Below are 20,631 nucleotides of genomic sequence, written 5' to 3' on the forward strand. Positions count from 1 at the left end.
GCTGACTTGGCATTTTTTATATTACTTTCTTACCACATGTGGCACTAATATGGCGCCACGTCAGAAAAAAAAAATTGATAATTAAAAAAAGCAAAAGTGAGAAAATAAAAAAACTAATAACACAGAACAACCGATGCGTTCTTCACTCTTCTTCTGCCGCCCATCGTCTTTCCTTCTTTCATTGGTGCATGCTCTTCATCTTCCTCGCTCTCCACTTGGTTCATCAGCTAAGCCTCGATAGCCAGTCACCACCGCCTCTTCGTCTTCTCTCCGTCCGAGCCTTAAGCAGGAAGCAGAGCCCGACTGAGACGGCATCGAGCTAGAGCGGCGCGATGGAGTTTGCCCACCACGAGCATCACCGGGGTAGTGCAAGTATTCTTGTGAACAAAATCAATTATGCACAAACACAATCATAAATTAATATGATGTCAATTGATAAACTCCAATGCTTTGTTTCGCGGAAAATAACTATAAAGATATCGAATTTTTCGACGTTTGGTTCACGGAAAATAAACTAATAAATAAAAATATTTTTCACCCACAGAAAAAAACATCTTCAAAATTGGGGAAAATGAGTTATATTTTTTCATAAAAACATTTTCCTTGACTAGTTTATTTTCTACCCATGCAAAATAAACTCCAAATCGCTGCACTTGAATTGAGGCTTAGCTGGAGACGAAGGTTAATTTCGTTTAGACAGAGAGAGAGAGAGAGAGAGAGAGAGAGACAACGTTGAGTTTGGGCTTAGGGCTAGAGGACTTCATTTTGAGAAGAGGAAGAGATGTTCCTAGAGATGGCTTAGGGTTAAGAGGAGTTCGTTTCGGGAAGAAGAGATGTTCCAGAAACGATGTTGAGTTTGGGACTTAGGGTACGATGTTCTCAGCTGGGGATGGGGAAGGAAGGAGACGACGTCCGACCATGAAGAGGGAGAGACATCGTTTTGCAGACGTGAACATTTTTACTCTGACTATTCGCCATATAAGAGAGAGAAATGATTAAAATAAGCCAAGCAACATTTTCCATTGGGCAAATTTGCTGAAGTATTATACCGATTTAACAAGTTTTAAGACTTAATTGCACTTTTCTATAAGTTTTAGAATTCAATTATACTTTCGTGACAAGTTTCAGGGCTTTCAGTGAATATACCCCTTAAAAACATAAATACATATTAAACAGTTTCTTTTTCGAATGGGAAACCCTTTTAAACCCAAATGTGAAGATGAGATGTAAACCCAACGAAAGGTTTGAACCTTACTGAACAAACAGGTAGAATTAGTTGCAGAACACATGAACTAGCATATTCAGCGACACCGGAGACTGAGAGTTCAAAATAAGAACTAGAAGCAAACACGGGAAATTCTCGGTCAACGGCGGTGAGAGCTTCATATATCACTACTTACAGATACCTTTATTACTCCCAAGAGAAATGAGACAACAAAAGTGGAATCATACGCAAATTAAGGTTACAAAACAATAAACATCTGAAAGAATGCAGCCAAAACCATCATGACATTCCTTGTCTTCATAAAATCATATGATTCTGTCAAGAGGTACAATTTCACCTTTTCTTATGACTTTTTCCTGGGGCGAAATAGTTTGCGGCATCGTCATACCCCCCGATACAATGATCTCTGCAAAATGGAAATTCTCAATTAGGTAAAAATGCTTTGGACATGCTTCTATCCGATGCTTACAATTAAGTAAATGATGCCAGATTATTCCGACTTATAGAAGGCGAAAGTGGTTTTAAGAGGATGGATAAACACGATTTTAGTGAGCATGGATGAGAAGCCATGAGGAAAACAACTGCTTCAATTGCAGCAAGTGAACGGTTCCCACTGTTAAAGGAACCCTATTGATCTCAAAGATGATAACCATTTGTGCCCCTCAGAGCTTGGATATCACCAACATCAATAAGCTTACCAAAGTGTAGCTAGCTTTTGGAATGACACCAAGGGATGATTTCTATGCACCCAGATGATAGATAGACATGAGGTGCATCACTTGCCCCACTAGAGAATGAAAGTCCATCTCTCATCCAAAATTAGTAATCTAAGTTCACATAAAAGGGGACTTGCAATATTTCCTTTCCAATTGAAGTTTGAAAAATAGCAAAAAGTATAGAGCATCCAGAAAGAAATTCAATCATAATAAAAGCAACACCATTCATCAGCACGTAAGTAGGAAGTCGTACCTATGCCTTCTCGGATTGAGAGATTCGGTCTTATAATGTCTTTGGAATTAACAAGAAATATGTCGCCTATATATAGATGGTTTGTCGGGACAAAAACACTACACAACTCCTCATCTTCATTGTCTTTCTGCATAACACAACAATAGTAGGTAATAGATATGAGGAAGAATAAGCAATATCAAAACAGGACCACCGTTGGATTAAGTACTCTACCCATTACATTCTGGCTCAGGCATCAATAGCTAACAGCAATAAGAGACCCCTGCAGGACTCAACTGGTCCATTATAGGCCTATAATAGTAAAAAGTGCATCAATGAAAGTTCCTATTTCTATACCTATAGTCTTAGGGCCCGAACAACCCCTTTGTTTGTTTTTTCTCATTATGTGCGACTCTTGTTTTCAGTAATAGCCAATCAATCACCATGACTTGCATACAAATGCACTACCTTAGATTCTCTAACAATTTGACTTATCTATAACTTAGTTCAGTTAGAAGCATGCTGAACTAATAATTTTTTCTGGTTAACAGTGGATCTTCAAGTTTCTAATATGAATATTTCCTTTACGTCTGTTTATATTGTCTATTAACATCAAAGATAGATTTTCTTTATGTTTTTTTTTGGGCTTTTCCTTGATCTATAGGGAAAAAGATTATTAGACTCAATGGTAAGAATAACTATCGGATGCATAGAGATGGCAAGTTTGTCAATTATTTTCTGCTAAAGAAGCAGGCAAAGACCAGTAATTTTGCTCTTGAATTCTCCGTAGAGGGATGGTGAATAGTTAGATAAGAGAAGCACCTGAAGGATGACTGTTGATGTGATGAAACCAAATGCATATTCACCAATACGTGGATGGCGGATGATTGCAACCTCTTTAAAGGCTGTTGTGTTTTGGTCTGTAGGGAAAAAAACCACCCAGTTCAAGCATGCATGCCGTTGTTGACTTCACAAAAGGTGACAAAAAAGAAAGAAAAGGCTAATCAACCATAAGAAACAAATGAACAGTAAGAGGAAGCTCATGTCCAAGGCAAAGTTAATGTCGCTTTTTTTTTCTTCCTCCTTTGAAGCTATTCTACTACAAATTTACAGCAACCAGTTTTAATAATTGGAAAGAAAGAAATCATCCTGCACTCGGAAAAGGTAGGATGGCATTATGTCCGCCCCCCCAACCAAACACACCAAACACCATCCCCCCCCCCCCCCCCACAACTAAAAAAAAAAAAGAAGATAGAGATTGAACTGCTCGGAGCTATAGCACTTGTAGCTGTTGGGCCATATCAAAAGCACACGAGAGAGTTAAAGACCAGTACAATTGCAACCTGGGTCTTTAACAGAAGTTGTAATTATACACTAACAATGTTTCTTTAGTCCCATCATCCATGAATTCTCCCAGATATCAAAACCACCATTGAAGCAACTAAACTGCAGTAGAAATCCATCAATAGCACCTGCTGTGACACCAATTTGTATGCACTTGACATGGTCCCTCTTTCTTGAGACAAAAGCTCACACAAAACCACCTTTTACATGGTATGTTTAAATATACAAGCATTCAATTAATACCAAAATCTACATTTACGTAATTCACAAATTGACAAGCAAAAATATTGTTCGATGTTGTTCAATGTCATAAACAAACATGGACGCAATCAGGGAATCAAATCGATACATGGTGAGAGAAAGCATGATCATTGAACTCCATGAATCCAAACAAGTATAGTGCTTCAACTCTCTCGCTGCTTTCAACGTGAACAGACAGCTATGGTGGAGGAAGAGAAGGAGGAGATGGTTGGGTTTTCAGAATATTACTTTTATATCATGGACATGAAGAATCCTATCCACTTTTATCCTACCATGTGGGACATTTTTATCCAAGCTAAATTCCTCTTTTATCCAGGTTTATCCTACCTTGGACAGCAACCAAACACCAGAAGGATATAATTTATACTATCCTGATTTTACCCAGGTTACCAAATGTAGACTAAGCGTCTTAACCCAATAAATAAGATTATTATCATGGACAAGCATAGAACATACACGAGGTCATCAACAGCGTCATTACATACAGAAATGGACCAAAAGCAAAATGCCCAACTTGGCAGGACAGCAAACTAATCAACTTAAATTGCATACAGTACATCTGCCTTACTGAACTCCCTCGTTAGAAACAAAATCTGTATTTTCAACTCTTCATTAAAAACTGGGATGGACAAAGCACATGCCATTCAAAAAGTACTATTCACAATGATTAGTATGAGAGGATATAACTGGTTTTGCAATAGTTGATTAGGCAGAACAAAGAACTAATAATCTTTACCAGGAGAAATTGCAGCACTAATTTGCTTAGAGGCCGAGTATAAATGCTTAATGAATGGCATTCGCTTGATAAACCACTCTCCAATCCAGAAGATAGTGGAACCCAGCCATGATGAAACAAAAACCCCAACAAGGAATACAAAAATCAGAGATGTGACAAAGCCCAGCCCTGAAAAGTAAAAGATCCAGCGCTTTGTGAATCAATAATGTTACAAGTAAGAGAACAAGTTATCAGTAAGAAGATGACCTAATCAGACTAAGTTTAAAAGGTGCAGCACAAAGTATATGAGAGTACTTTGTATCTACATAGAATAGATAGTTCACGACACGTGCCTTCAGAAAACCACATTCATGTCAAGCAGCCAACTGTGAATCGAGGTCTTATTAAGACGTTGGAGAAGGGAGTGAGAGTACATGGAGAAAGAAGCTTCCGAGCAGAAAGGGTTACCAGAGATTAAGACATGCAAAGGAAGAAGAGGATAGATCCCACTTCTTTACGGAAAGTTAATTCTCTCTTTACTGGGATAACAAAGACAAAAATCAGGTCGTTGATGTGCCCACGTATCAAGAATGAAAATTGATAGGAAACATCCAAGGAGAGAGAAATGCAAAAGCCCAATGTTCCATACATGAATCAACTAGAAACAGTCCTCAAGTCAAAGATTAGGTTTAAGCAAACAGAAGTCTAATATAGCAGTTTGTCATGTATCAGCCTTATTGACTGCAAAATCATTCTTTTTTATGTTTATCCTCCCACAAGCATCTAACTCAGGCAGGATGGAATGTATGAACAGTTTATAGTCTATTCGTTAAGGCCTACAGCATTGTCCAGACAACAAATATGGCTTTACTCATATGGCCCATGACTGTGCTACATCAGGCAACAAATATTCACAGAATCCACCAAGCGCTCGCTACTTACCAAATATGTCTATCCCTAGCTGGGCATAGATGGGACTGAAAAAACCATCAACAAACTCAATAAACCACCATGTGATAAAAAATGTGACTGCAACGGGGAACAGGACAACACTGCAAATAAACATAAACTATATCAGTCTTCCAAAAGTAGTAGGCAACCAATCGTTGTATATGAACAAGTAGCTAAACATGTTACCATCCAGTCATAAACTTCTTTGAGATCCAACTCTGAAGCACATAACAGCAAGCCTGCCAAAATAAGTGATAAAATATATAGCCCTTGCAATCAGATCGAATTCATTTGTCACAACCTTCACTTCACAGAATTCCTACAATAGTAGAATCTCCTTTACCACCACGCAGAATTTTACTACACTTGAAGGTACTTCACAAAGAAATTAAATTTCTTAACTTGAATGAGCGTGTTTTGCCAAGTACAATTTTTTTTTAACGAATAGCTTATCATGTAACTCGCTTGATATTTTTTTGTGAGAAATAAAGTACTTTAGAATATATTAGGAGGGCTTACTACGAGATACATGCTTTTGCTACAAAAGAGCAAGTTTTACAACCACCGATCAGAGCAATTTACGGCACTTCCACTTATTTTATTGCAAGATGGTTATGTTTACCATGATTAAGCACATTTTATCAAACTAAATACTATTATATTTATATCTACCTTTCTGGCTCAAAAGTCAATATGAGCTAGATGGCAAAAAGAAAAAAAAGAGAACATGAACTCAATGTAGTAATTACATATCCCACTCTACCATGGATGATTTTTTTTTTTTGGCACACACCATGGATTATATACAAAGATTAGTATTCAGGAGATATCACAATCACATATAGTTGTAAAAGAAGATGTTTTCTCATAAACTAGACTAATAGTTTCTTATTAATCAAAAGAAGAGATAGCAAATATAATGGACAGAATTTTATCCATAAGATTTCAGAAGTTACCCCCCTCTTGAGTAAATTCTATCCATCACTTATGAGGGTATATCTCTAACCCCCATCGGAGGTAATTTTCTCCAAGTTTTTATCTCTCTCCAGACTCCATAGGTAGGTATTGATTAATTCCTATCCCCAACCACTCTCTCCATGTCTTGTACTTATTCCTCTAAATATTTCTTCTGCTTTCACTTAAGTTTGTACATTTCCTTGATATCTTGGTGTTTCTAGGTAAGACATGGTTTCTCTTTTCATAGCCATTATACAAATTAATTATGTACTTTTTGCACAGCCATCACGTGTGCATCCATAATAGTAATTATAAATGAGTTCTATCATAGCCAGCAGTAAGATTCGCGCTGCATATAGTCGTTAACAACAATACATGAAGAGGAAAAAAGAGCTCTTTGAGACTTTCATTTGGTCTTCTGTGTGTAATGGTAAGGTCTCAATCTTTTCATTGTTTTTACAATTCATGTTGCTGGTGTTGATGTTGGATAAGGTATGAGAAGATGTATGAGACAGTGGATGGGATGAAGATGAGATTCAAGATTTCCAGGGAGAAACTCAAGCTGGTTATGTCCACTAACAAAGGGCTTGGTATGCCCTCTTCGCCTGTGATGATTGGAAGATGGAAAAGATGGTAAGCATAACGGCCTAGTTCACTAGTCTTGTCCTCAATAACCAGATCGTGGGATCAGGTTGACAAGAAAGTCTTGAGCATATGATATATATATCCATTGAAGGTTGAGTATTGGGTAATACAGACTTGAGTTCATGCTAACCATTTGAGCAGGTGAAAAGGCGATATTGAGGTAGTAGACCAAGATTATATCAGTTGTAAAAATGTTGCTTAAAAATTGGAATGAATTACAGCATTGTCATGGACCTAGCTTTGCCCAAGCCCAGGGAAGAATCAAAACTCAACAGAGCTAATGAAGCCATACTGCAGTAATGGAGGTAAAAATGACAAGGTACAAATGATCCGGAGGAATACACTCGGTTGGATACTAAAATGCATTAGGATTCACAGACTAGAAATATTGTTTCGTTACACTGAATCACACGCTGACTACTGTGCTTGTGAAGCTCAGCCATCCCCAATGTAAGGATTGTGACAAAGAATTTAAAACCACTCATTACTCTCCCACTTCCTTTCATCTCTCGTCCTTTCCCTTCCTTTACGGGGAGTCCTCATCAACTTGGCTCTTCCACTTGCCTCCTCTGTCCAAGACAGAGACATACAAAGAGACCAAGAATACAAGGACAGGGACATCCAGAAAGACCAAAGAATCCATCTTCGCCTTAATTTCCACGACGAGAAACGATTTCACACTATCTGGATCTCCAAAACGCCCATAAAAGATCCGAAATGCCGAAAGTCAACTAGCAGCACACACAATCAAGAACCCAGATACGAGAACCCAAAAAGCACAGGGGTCCACCCGAACCCGGGGCGGTCACGACGATAGTGCGGGTCAGATGACAAGGACAAATCATCAGAGCCTTCAGAGGTTTTCGAAAAAAAGTGAGCGAGCCGCGAACGGACCTGGCGAGTGGAGGAATTGGGGGGAGAGGGCGGGCGGGCCTTGACTGGGTCCTCGGGATCTCCTCCTCCTCCGCCGACCTCGTCGATGTCGCGCTGGACGCCACTGCTCAGTGGGACTGACGTCGACTCCTTCTCGTCCGCCATTGTTGTCGCTGGCCCTTTTACTCGTCCAACTCGGCGAGAACGGAGCAGAAATCTTAGCGATGAGCGGGTGAACCGAAAGATATAGTGAAATCCCCGGAGAGAGAGAGAGAGAGAGAGAGACAGAGACTGCGGTGTTTAGCAGAAAAAATTAGTGGCAGTTGGACGACGATGATGTCGTTTTCTTGTTCTTGCCGGATCTGCAAGACATGTTTTTTCTTTTTTAAATGAAAGATGCGATGGTTGATTAATGGATTATTAAGTGAAAATTAAAATTTGCATTTCACAAAATTGGATATGTTACTCATAATGATAGCTATAAATATATTCCCTGTCGTGATTGAACAAAAATCCTAGATTGATTAGGAAATTTTCTTATGAGCTTTGTGATGGGAATTGGATGGAATTCGTTTGTTGCAAAAGTGCTTTTGTAAATTGTTCTTGCGGTTAGGGTGAGTTGCGCTTATTTTCTTGTGGCGGCCCCGGTTCAGCGAAAGCGAGGAGTTATTCATCAAGGCTAGATGGCCTGGACAATGAGCAACTCAAAGCGAGCCTTTAGGATGGCGAAGAGGACATGAGTGAGCCGAGCACGAGGGGGAGTTCGTTCACGGATTATATATTTAGTAGTGCTTTCAAGAAAGCAATGTCACCAATAACAAGATAGACTACTCATTTTAACATGCAGTTGTGAAATTGGAATTAACTCATAAGATGTGTCTTTCGACTTAACGGCAACAGCATTAGAAATATCACGATAGATGATCTCTTGAGAAAGTGCTTACATATGTGTCAAAGGACAAAATTGTGAGACTCGGCATGAGACGGGCTAAGATAGACTATATCTCGAGTGGGTTAATCCAGGATGATCACATCAACGATCCCTAATAGTGGCGATGTACCTAGCTTACCGTAAAACAAAATTGTCTACACAAGATTGTGTATCCTATACAACATCTTAAGTCATGTAGGATAGCTTGTCATAACTTGAAGTGTATAAGGAAATTAATCAGTTTGCCACAACTGGATTTTTGTACCTAATCTAGAAGAGACCAATTCATAATCTCTTGCTGCATTCTTGAGTACTCCCGAGTAAAATTTCAAGAGCTGATTACATCACGTTGTATTACAGAATGCGGATCAGACAACCCTTCTTCTGTGCCTCCGTCCTCTCTGCTTTCCTCGGCAAAACTTGACGACGAACCAATGTTGGATTCTTGTGGTGTAGTTGAGCCCCATAACCGTGCCGACGACCGACCCGCTCGCAACGCCCATCAGCACGATTTTCCAATCCAGTTCTTTGATCCACGACGTCCTTGAGCCCTCCTTGACAAGCATGTCGTTGGACGGCGGAGGTGGTGGTGCTTCGAGATCGCCGCATTTCTTTGTCAAAGGAGCTCCGCAGAGTCCTAGGTTCCCCCCATAGGAGCTGTTCTCGAATGTGTTGAACTGCTTCTCTCGAGGTATAGGCCCGGAGAGACGGTTGCGTGACGCGTTGAAGAAGGCGAGGGAAGTGAGTTGGGTTAGCTCTGGAGGGATCTTTCCGATGAGCTCGTTGCTTGACAGGTCGAGAGCTTCCAATTTGGTCAAATTTCCCAGCGACGAAGGGATGGAGCCAGCGATGGCGTTGTTGGAGAGATTGAGCAAATGGAGTTCCTTCAAACTTCCGATGGAACTCGGGATTTCTCCGATGAAGCCGTTGCTCGAAAGGTCAATCACGGTCAGGTACTCCAAGATCTTGTTGTACTCCATCTCAATTCCTTTGTTGAGTATCGTGAACGAGTAATCGTAATCTCCGTACGAACTCGTGAACCAGGCATACTGCACCATCCGGTCTGCATAGTAGACCACCTCATCTGTTTCATCGAATTTCATGGCAATCCAGGAATCGAAGTACTTCGATGGCAGGCCTCCGGAGAAGTTGTTCATGGACAGGTCAATGATGTGAAGCTTAAGAAAGCGCTGATGATTGCTCTGCGGCTCCTTTATAGCACCATGAAATCCATTGGAATGCAAAATGAGTACCTTCAGATTAGGAAGAGAGCCTAACCCTGAAGGAAATGTATCCACAATCCGATTGTTACCCAAATTGAGAAACTCGAGCCCGACACATTTGCCGAGTCCCCTAGGCAACGGCCCTTGCAATCGGTTGTCGCTCAGATCAATCATTTTCAATTCGCACGCCCCTCTGCAGCCGAGGGATTCTTCCATGAAACCTGTTACCGTGCAAGCTCAACGTCAAAAGGGTGCTGCTCAAATTGCTCAGACAAGAAGGGAGGACTCCCAAGAGCTCGTTGTTGGCCAAATCGAGTATTTGAATCGAACTCAGCTGGCACATCGCCTGCGGTATCTGTCCTGTCAGTTTGTTATTCGAGGCGAGATAGAACAAGATGGCTCTCGGTGGAAGTGGAAGCGGTCCTTCCATTCCGTTGTATCGGAGGTCCAAAGTCTGGAGATTGGCCCATTTGAATTTGACCGGGTACGATGGAAATCCCGTCAGGGAGTTCTTAGAAAGATTCAGGTGTGCCAAGTTTTCCGTACTTACATTTAGCAGCCACTGAGGTACTTGCCCAGAAATTCCGTTGTATGACAGGTCGATCCATTCCAATGTATCGAGCTTCGTCAGGAACTTGGGGAACTCCGTCAAGCTGCAAGAAGCCAACCCGAGAACAACTATCTTCGAAAGGCTAACATTCAGGTCCTGGGTGACCAGAGAGAAATTGTTGAACGACAAGTACAGTGCCTGGAGGCTTTGATGCTTCATCAGCATGTCGAATTGTGCGGTGCCGTTCAAGTTGTTCGAAACCACGGTGAACTTATTCAGATTCTTGAGCTCAGAAATTGTCCTCGGCATCAGGCCCTCCAGTCTGTTATAGGAGAGATCAAGCATAAGCACACTGGTGAGGCCTGAGATCTGGGATGGGATTTGCCCTGTCAATCGATTGTAGCTAAGATCGAAAAGAGTGACCTCGGTGAGATTCATCAAAGAAGACGGGATTTCCCCAGAGAGTTGATTGGAGCTAAGATCGAGATAGGTAAGTCCGACGAGCTTCCCGAGAGAAGGCGGGATTTCGCCAGTCAACTGGTTCCCGCTCAAGTCCAACGTATAAAGTTGAGCCAACTCCCCCACCGAAGATGGAATGACCCCTGATAACTCACAGCTTGCGATATTCAGCTCAATTAGAGAATTTAGATTGCCAAGGGAACCTGGAAGCTGACTAGAACACCTAGTCCAGGCAAGCAACAATGACTTTAGAGGGCTTCTCCAATGAAACTCTGGCATACGAACGGAGAGATTCTTGTTGACGCTCACGTCGAGAGTTTTGAGCCTCGGCAGCTCGAAGGTGGCCATAGGGAGCTCACCTTGCAAACTGCAGTTCGCAAGCACTAGGGATGTCAGATTGGACAAATCTGCGAGCACTTCAGGAAGCGGACCCGACATGAGCACTTGAGAGAGGTTGAGTCCCTCCATTTTGGTTAGACTCTGGACTAGGTTCTCTATACTAGGACTCTTGAGCTCCAGTGCATTATAAGAAAGATCAAGGAAGGACAAGTTGGTCAAGTTCAGGACTTCCTGCGGGATCTGTCCACGAAACGAGGAATCGAAAAGGACTAATCTCGTTAGCTCCCGCAGATTGCCTATCGCGGACGGTATTTGGGACAATTTGAAGTCATTGGCTGCAAGGTTGAGCCTCTGCAATCTTACAAGACGGAAGAGGCTGGCATTGGAACCGATCGGGCCATGGAGGCAGCTATTCTCGAGGTCGAGGCTAACCACACGACCTGTCTCCTCGTTGCACTCGACGCCGTCCCAAGCACAGCAGTCCCCGGCCTCTCCCTCTGCCACCCTCCACGATTCCAGTTGCCCGTCATAGGACGCGCACATGCTCTTGCGAAAGAAGGCCCTCTTGAACTCCAGCAAGGCGGATCTCTCGTCTTCGCGGCATTTGGGCTTCCTCGAGGTCACCCTCGTGTCGGAGGAGAAAACGGAGCATGCTAGGATCAGCAAAACCACCATGAGAAGTAATGTTCCTGTTTTCATGATATGATTGTTCAGTTTCCCACTTTGGCGTCTAGAGTTTTTCCTGGGCAAGTGACGCTGAAGATTGAATTATGATCACTTAGTGACTCCCCTGGTGCGTCTTTGAGACCGATACGATGAGTTATTGCCTTCTCTCTTTGGCACCAAGTTTTTCAACAATTTGGCCTCAATGATTCCGAGTTGACTCGCACTCACTTCTTGAGTGCTTGAAGTGTCGTTGACTTGGACTTTCCATGTGGGGCAGCGAATCGTGCATAGAAAGTTTGTCCAATAAAATCCTGGCAATTGAGTTTTACATCTTTTAATTATGCTAATTGATCCCTAAATTTTTTCATATTTGTCAATTGAGTCCATTCGGCTACCTTTGAACGCCGATTGTCTTACGTGGCACGGTCAACTCTCGCCTGGACTTTTTGTACAATCTCCTAGACTTTGATTTCACAAATTCGTATGCACTCCTATCATTCACTCTTGAGTATTCATGGAGCCTAACTCGAGTTTGAAGAGATTAAACTTGAGTTATTTAGAATCACTGTCTTTATATTTTCTATACATGTGCATTATAGATATCGATCAATTAAGCCGAGTCGAGTACGAGTTTTATTGAATACTTGTCTGAGCGGAGCTCGAACTTTCAGAATCAAGCTCAGTCGAGTAAGAATTGAGTTTCGAGCCTTAAGAGTATGTTCTAGTTGAGTCAAGCTCGAGTACTGAGTTGACTCGACTCGGTTACCCTTTTAACACTCCCAAAGTGGAGGGGGGATTCCTTGAGTTCCGTGGCTATCGAGACTCAAGAGCACGACTTTTGGAAGTATGGGACAAGTGAGTCAAGAACAATCCATCCACATCTAGTCTTAGTTTAGCAATTCCTTAGTGCTTGGTAATCAATTTTGGAGATTATCTCGAACTTTTTTTTGTCTCAGAACAAAAAATTTCAACTTTCGTCCTAGTCTCAAGTTCAACCACGCATCCAAAAATTGCTACTATTTTATTCGAAATTACCAACATTAAGGCGCACATCCAAAAATCGCCACTAATTTATTCAAAATTAAATTTTGGCCAATTAGAGATTCATTATCAGAGCTTGCATCGTCATCAACACCTTCATATTCATATGGAACGATAGCAGCCCCCTAATTTGATGATCTTAAAGAAATTTGGACATGTTGGAAGATTTGTAACTAGAGTAAAAGTTAGGTATTTTTTATGAGACAAAAAAAGTTAGGGGCAGAATTAAGACTAGAGCTAAAATTGCGATTTTTTTAGGGAATTAGACCTTTACTTTATAGATATTGTTTGGATTTTTCACTATCCAATCTTTGACCCTTATGATTAGACATGTTAAAATAGGTCGTAAGCTCATTTCTTAACCCCTATATGATGTACTTAGTTGTTATATAGATTAGTTATATTTTATGACTCTCTCTTCATTTTCTCTCTCTCTCTAACCCTCACTCGATCTCATGCTCACTCACTCTACACTCTTACCTCAGTATGGGCATGAGTTTTTCTAGATTGAGTTAAATATGGAAGTGTTTTAGAAATGTGGAGTCAAATATGGATAACTAGATTTGCATTGCATGTAAATGGATCAAAACATGTTACATAGGTCTATTTAGCTTAGACCATCTTCAACCCAACTCAAACTCAATTCAAATCCAACTAGATCCATCCGTTTGACGGGTCCACCGATGATTCTCATGTCGAAGCTCAAGTTAATGATTATTGGGATAAATGTACTTGAAGTTCTAAAACTTGTATTAAAATGCAATTGAATCCTAAAACTTTCAAAAAGTGCAACAAGTTATGAACTTATAGCGAAAATGTCCTAAAGTTTTCAAAATGTACAATTAAGTCCTAAAATTTGACACGAAAGTGTAATCGTTTCCTAAAATTTTTAAAAAAGTATAATTAAAGGAAGGACTTGATTTCACTAATTTGGTAAGTCTTTGGACTTAATTACACTTTTTGAAAGTTTTAGGACTTACTTATACTTTTTTGATAGGTTTGAGTACTTAATTACTTTTTGAAAGTTTTATGACTCAATTGCACTTTAGTAATAAATTTTAGGTTTTCCAACGTGCTTATCCCGTAACTTGGATGATAGATGGAACAAGCTGACTGTAATAGAATCAAACGTAAGCCACGTATCATTTGTAATGTATTCTCACTCTATTTTTCAATAACCGATTCTTGTCTTAGACCCATACAAACTTGATTTTTCAAATGCTATCGTCCTTGATAGAGTATTCAAGGTACTAAATGCTTGGATTGATTCGACTAGCTTTGCTGAGCTCAACTTGACTAGAAATTTCAGCTTCTTTCTTTAATTGCGTGTTCTATTTAATGTGATCTATCTGCTAACATTTGAGAGAAAAGTGAGGATGACTTTTATTTTTGACTTTTTGACAATCCGTCATTATATTATTTTTATTTTTTGAAATTCGAGAAAAGAAAGCAAGAAATTGATTGGAGTAAGATCCAATATTTTGCCTAGATACCAGCGGGTAGTCGAGCCATTATTTAATTTATAAAGCTTAAATGCAAGCAAACAAGCCACACCGTGCATTCTAAAAGTTCTCTCCCCACGTGTGAGCTCATGTTTGGTTCTTTCCTTCTTCTTTTTTTTTTTTTTTTTTTGCATCACATCTCAAGTTGATTCCATCAAGCCCAACTTCATAGCCATGAAATCTAATAAATTGGGACACCAATACGACCAATACCATTTGATGGGAGTGAAACAAGTTTGTCAAGCCCGTTAACATACTGTAAACCCCTTCCTCAAAAATTTAGGCTAATGACGTTTCATATCGATTCTCCAGTGTTTTTTTCATCGGTGTATCCTAATAGAAGTAGATATAAATGCAAATAAGCCCATTTAACATAATATCATAGCCATTGATACATTGTCTCAGGTCTTTAACTTTTTTTCTTCACTCAAAGATGATTTTGCAATGGGTAGGGCAGGTGAGCAACCAGGCCGGTTAAACTTAGGAATCGAATCGCATTGGCCTACACAACCATTTCGTGCAGGGGCTAGCTAGGTTTTTGCATAAAGAATCCGGAAATTGGCCTTAACCGATACGGTTTCTGATTTCTTGAAAAGCTTAGGAGATCCATTAATCCCAAGTTGTGTTTGGTTGTTCGAATTTCTAATCATGATAGGACTGGATAGGATATGATAAAAAAATTTAGGGATTTGATCATATCCTATCTCCCCGTTTGGTGAACTGCAGATTTAAAGTTAGATATTTTTATATCTTATTATATCCATTGTTTGGTAGAAACTGAATATCAATATAATAATTCCAGACTTACACCATTCGAAAGCTCTTCTCCGGAGCTGATGTGGCGTAACTCCGGGTGCTTACCAAGGCCGTCGGGTTGGAGCTCAAGGGGACGGCGGCCAGGAGCGGTGCGATTCTGAGACATAATAGCATAAGTAGCATAAAAACAACATTAATATTTATGTCTATAAGCTTGTTGAGATTTCAGATGACCAAAATTGGAGCAGTTGCCAAAGATGAGCAGCTGATATCAAAGCATTTATGTGTGTCTATAGAAAACGCATTTTCTTTTTCTTTTTTGACCTTTTGTCCAAGATTAGAAAAGACAAAAAAAAAAAAATTTCATAAGACAAAAGTAGAAACCAATGGTATAAGAGAGAAGACAAAATCTTAACGGAAACCAGTGCTGGAAAAAGAAAAGATGAACAAGCGAGTGACAGAGACGGAGGACAAGAGAACAATGAAAAAGCACAGCTCCCAAAAAAGGATGACAGCAGCAAAACTTGCTAACAGAGAGTCGTCCCCCAGATGATTGGTAGAGACCATTGGGATATAGGCTGGAGAGATGAGGAACTCGACAGCCAAGAGAGGGGCAAAGGAGATGACTTAGGTCGAGCAACTGGATATGGCAAGCCAAAGGTTGCTCGAGACAGTGGAAGAGACTGTCAAGATGAGGACAACAGGGGCTGCGGAGGGGGTTGTACTAGAGAACCAACAGAGATCACAAAAAATGACTCTACAGAGCTTGAATGTACAAATGACCCTCACCTGCAACCTCGCCTCCGCCGGAGCTGCCCGTCGCCACATCCAGAGAGGCGGCTCGCATAACCGGAGGGGGTCCCTATCGCTGGAGAGGCGGCTGGGTGTGGCGAAGAGGCGGATGGGGCGTGGTGGAGATGGCCTGGATTGAGCGATGGATACAAGAAGTCCTATGCGGCTGGGTCCCGTGCCCCTAGGATTTTTCATTGGCGGATTGGGACAAGTAAAACACATGGAGATGATAAGCTATTCTAGCATAAGTTTTAGTGATACATGATAAGACATATCCGATCATGAGTTTAATCCAGACGACCAAACGTAGCCTTAACTATTATGCCACAAATTGCTAACATGAAGTCTTTTCCTAATATTACAGTTACATTACTTAAAGTAAGGCTTAGTCCCAGTGTTGATCATGGAACCTGTAGCTTTGGGTTCCAAGCTGGTTCTTAAGAGAACCGATCTGCTGGGTGGCTGCTACATTCTTAGTCTAGAACCCGCTTACTCTAAAATCGAATATCCCCAGCAGTAGGCATAGGTAAGAAGAAGGGTATAATGGGAAAGAAGAAAAGGGGAATTGTGTCTTCTGACTCCGTTTATTTTGGAAAAATAAATAATTTGGAAAATATTTTCCTAAAAATAATTGCCTTGTAAATATTTTCATTATAAACAACAATCTATATCTCCCCAGTTTTATGGACGGCATAAATTTTTTGTTCAATCATTTTTATAAGCGATATAAGTGGTCAATTTTACGAATTTTTTTTTCTAAATTAACAACTTTTCAAGAAGCAAACAGAGCTAAATTCGTATTAATACAATAACCCCTCGAAAAGAGGAAATCAATAATGTAAATTTAGTCTAATGCGAAGCGATCTGAACCTCTATAAAGATAGCTACCCATCCAACGGTATAGGTTTTTTTGATATTTTTATTTAGCAGGGCAAGTTTTGCCAACAAGGGTTAGAGGGGAAAATTATCCAAAAAGTCCATATTGCACCTTTACTAATTCAGTTCCAAACCTATGTTGACACCTAAATTTTGGCCATCTTGTTTAGTCATTTACTTTTGCATAAAAAATAAGTTGTTTTAGTTCTAAAAAAAAATTAATTATTCATATTTAATTTTGTCGGGTGCTTTTTTTTTTATTTAAAAAAATTAAAAGGACTTGGCTGTTGGCTTTTTTATATTATGGTCGAGATTGATGGTTAATAAATTATATAGGTGGTTAAATCAAACGTAGAAGTTAATTTTGGAGCTTGAGTTTGTTGACCAAGATCTGGGGAATCAGTCGATATTCGTGTGACCGTTTACTTGGGGAGCAAAGCGGGAAAATAAAAAATTGATTCACAATCACATGAAAAGAGGGGGGGAAAAGGGGGGGGGTGAAGGGAGCACCACAAAAGAAGATGCCCACAAAGAAAAAGGGGATAAAAAAAAATTAAAAAAAAAAAAAAAAAAGGGAATTTTGGTCAGTGAGGTCGGGAAAAGCGAGAGATTGAGTGAGAAGGAGAATGAGATCAACCACGAGAAGTTTTTCTAGGCGTCCGATGATTGCTCCCTTTGTTCTTCACCATTCGTTTTTAGATATTTTTTCGGCAACGAGTGACGAGGTTCGGCATCCGTGTCGTTGTAATCCCTCAGCTAATCGATGTTCACCACCGGTCATTACCGCAACCTTGTCGTGACATGAATACGGCCCCGAGACCAACGAGCGAAATCACCGAGCACTTGACAACGTCACGAGAGGACACGAGAGGAGAGGGGGAAAAAGTTGCTTTTTTTTATGTGCAGGTAAGATAAAATTCCTAGCGGTGGTCAAGATGGTTAGGCTTGATCTAAATTGAGGAACGTCCGCCGAAGATAGCCAAAAGTCCATTGGAGGTTGGTTTGCATTGACATCCTAGACAATCAGCCGTAGCTTTTTAAAGGCTACTCAGTACCTTGCCAAAAGTCAAGCCGATCTTCCTCCATCCAAAGGTCTTGTGGTTTTGTTTTTAATTCACTTAGAAAGGTTTTGGTTTTTTTATCTTTAAATATTAATTTGTTTCCTTGGATTATTGGATGAGCATATCTGCTTGATAAAGTGGATATTTTAAAAAAAAAAAAAAAAAAGAAAGATTTGTTAAGATTACGGATTAAAGTTATATTAAATGTTTTCAAAAGTTGAGATATCCCTTTTTGATTGATTTGATTGGCATAATATCTTTAGAATGAATATTTTTCGTGATATTTAAAATTCTAAAAGATTTGCATTGCATTTTTAGATAAATTTGCATCATTAAATTAAAACTTGCACTTTTATTTTTTTTTAAAAAAAATTTATTTATTTGCATTTGATAAAATATGATATTAGTTGTTTTCATGTCTAAATAATTTATCTTTAATATGTTAGGGATTAGAAAATTGAACCCTAAAATATGTAAGATATTATCTTTAGGCTTTTTATCAGAAATGCAAAAAATAAATAAGCTTTATATGTCTTTGCTGCTAGGTTTGGTCGTGAATTTGCTGTTGCTGTTTCGTCTTTACGTCATGTAGTCAATTTAATTAGTGTAACATCTTTGTACATTAGTTTCTTTAATTGCATGTCATCCGGTTAGTCATGTGGTTATTAAATTAATTTCTTGTGTTAGGATTTCCTTTTTGTTTAATTCATTTGCATCTTAGTTAAATTTTTGTTGTTGTTTTATCCCATTAAAAGCAAAATTCAAATTGGAACATTTGTCTTGGTGTGTTTCCTGATTACATTGATTTATGGATGTTCATTATTGATTGTGCATGCATGATAACCTTTGTTAGTGACTTGGGTTAAAATCATTAATGTTGCTTGCAAATTCACTTTCTGAATAAAATGGTATCAGGGCGTTAGAGTGACTTGATTTTGGCTCTGAGTATTTGTTTTGCTATTTACTTGGTTTCTATCCTCCAAACGTTGGATAATATTTTGTGTTGTTGCGATTTGGTTGGCTTGGGGTGGTTGGTTGTGATTTGGTACATTCGTTTTGGCCTACCATTTTGCCAATTAAATGTAAATATTTTCACATTTTACTAATTGAGTCGTCCGGCCAATTTTAATTTAAAATCGCTGATATAGGCACCGGTTGTCCTATATAGCACAACCGACACCGACGTAGATAATTTTTAATAATATTTTAATATTTTTCAAATTTTAATTTTTATTTTCCTATTTTTCTTTGCTTCTTTTTTCAGTGCTTTTTTGCTACGTTGGCAAGGGTCATGGACGACCCTTGCTGGCTACAAAGGCCTCGTCCAATCTACGTGAGGGTCGCCTTTCTTGCGGCTAAGCAAGACCATCAAGGCCTTGCCAATGGCGGATGAGGGCCTTTGCGGCTGGTGACCCCAAAAAAAATTGCAATCAAAATCAAGATAAGATAGAAGAAATGGTTGATATATATTCAAGAATCCCATTCTCCTGTAAATAGAAGAGTTGTCTTATGGGCAGATAATCTATTTACCAACCCCTTCTTCTCCTTGGAAAAGAAAGGGTGATACAATGTTAGAGAATCCAAAGAAAGTGATTGACCTCTTGACTCTTTGAATAGCTATCTTTTTGGCCTAAACAAGCAAATAAACAACTTGAAAGCCCTTGTTGATCAATCCCAAATTATCATGCAAGACTTTCTTCACCAAGGGAAGGGGATTCGATAAAGTCTCCTGTGGCTGACTCCTATTTCCTTGATTCAATTTAGTAGGAATGGGAAATATCTTCCCCTTGTGCAAGAGTTTGAAGATGACCATTACTATCGGAAGAGGTTAGTGTTTTGGTTAACAAAACCATTAGATTAAAAAGGAAACTCTTTTTCTTTGCACTAGAGATGCAAGGAATTAAAAAGCATCCCACGTTCCCACTCACTAGCATAGAGGAAAAAAAGAAAAGAAAATTTCAAAAAATATTAAAATATAATTGAAAATGTCCTCGTTAGCGCCGGTTGCGCCTCATAGGAAGGCGGACGTCCACGTCGGTGATTTTCGATGGACTCAATTGATAAAATATGAAAATGTTTATGACTCAATTGATAAAATGAAAAGATTGAGGATTGAATTGACAAAAATGAGATAAATCTATAATTTTCTGGACAATTTTCTTGGGAGCGCTCGACGGCAGATTTTCATCAATTAACAAAGCACTACTGCACTAGGAGTCCCTTCAACGCTCGTGGGCTTTGGTAAGTAACGTCGATTTGCAAGGTCTGATCAAAGTTTCAAAGCACATAGTTTTCCTTGTGCTTTATTTATTTGTTTATTCATTGTTGAAAAATGAGAGTCTTTATGTAATTTGTACCCTAAAGTTTTAAAATCCTGAGAACGGAAAGGAAAAAACATTTCGTGCCCTTTACTTTTTGCCCCCAGTTGTTTAGACTGCAGAGCGCGAAGCGCGTTTTTTGAAATATAAGGTTGCAAGACTAAAGAAAGCAATTCGTATATGAAATATTTTGTGGGA

The 20,631-nt window shown here is 39.5% G+C and overlaps 3 protein-coding genes across 4 annotated transcripts; all 3 read right to left on the reverse strand.

Annotated features, from left to right (window-relative positions):
* Nucleotides 1-1,335: 1,335 nt before the first annotated feature.
* Nucleotides 1,336-8,235, reverse strand: LOC115744051 (protein LIKE COV 2-like). Of its 2 annotated transcripts, XM_048272484.1 has the most exons (8): nucleotides 7,941-8,235; nucleotides 5,631-5,683; nucleotides 5,531-5,545; nucleotides 5,436-5,488; nucleotides 4,515-4,682; nucleotides 2,996-3,093; nucleotides 2,195-2,321; nucleotides 1,336-1,631 (listed from the first exon to the last, which is right to left on the reverse strand). In XM_048272484.1, the coding sequence occupies exons 1-8, from the start codon at nucleotides 8,082-8,084 to the stop codon at nucleotides 1,531-1,533; spliced, it is 759 nt and encodes a 252-aa protein (XP_048128441.1). In that variant the 5' UTR covers nucleotides 8,085-8,235; the 3' UTR covers nucleotides 1,336-1,530. The 2 variants fall into 2 exon arrangements, with proteins under 2 accessions (XP_048128441.1, XP_048128440.1); XM_048272483.1 differs by having other exon boundaries at nucleotides 5,436-5,545; nucleotides 7,941-8,233.
* A 983-nt stretch (nucleotides 8,236-9,218) lies between these two features.
* LOC125312832 (receptor-like protein 6) lies at nucleotides 9,219-10,007 on the reverse strand. Its single transcript, XM_048272443.1, has one exon. The coding sequence runs from the start codon at nucleotides 10,005-10,007 to the stop codon at nucleotides 9,219-9,221; it is 789 nt and encodes a 262-aa protein (XP_048128400.1).
* A 220-nt stretch (nucleotides 10,008-10,227) lies between these two features.
* On the reverse strand, nucleotides 10,228-12,316 carry LOC115744049 (receptor-like protein 7). The gene has a single exon (XM_030679137.2). The coding sequence runs from the start codon at nucleotides 12,118-12,120 to the stop codon at nucleotides 10,240-10,242; it is 1,881 nt and encodes a 626-aa protein (XP_030534997.2). The 5' UTR covers nucleotides 12,121-12,316; the 3' UTR covers nucleotides 10,228-10,239.
* Nucleotides 12,317-20,631: the final 8,315 nt, after the last annotated feature.

The sequence above is a fragment of the Rhodamnia argentea genome, chromosome 11, assembly GCF_020921035.1.
Source record: "Rhodamnia argentea isolate NSW1041297 chromosome 11, ASM2092103v1, whole genome shotgun sequence".
Classification (NCBI taxonomy): Eukaryota; Viridiplantae; Streptophyta; class Magnoliopsida; order Myrtales; family Myrtaceae; genus Rhodamnia; species Rhodamnia argentea.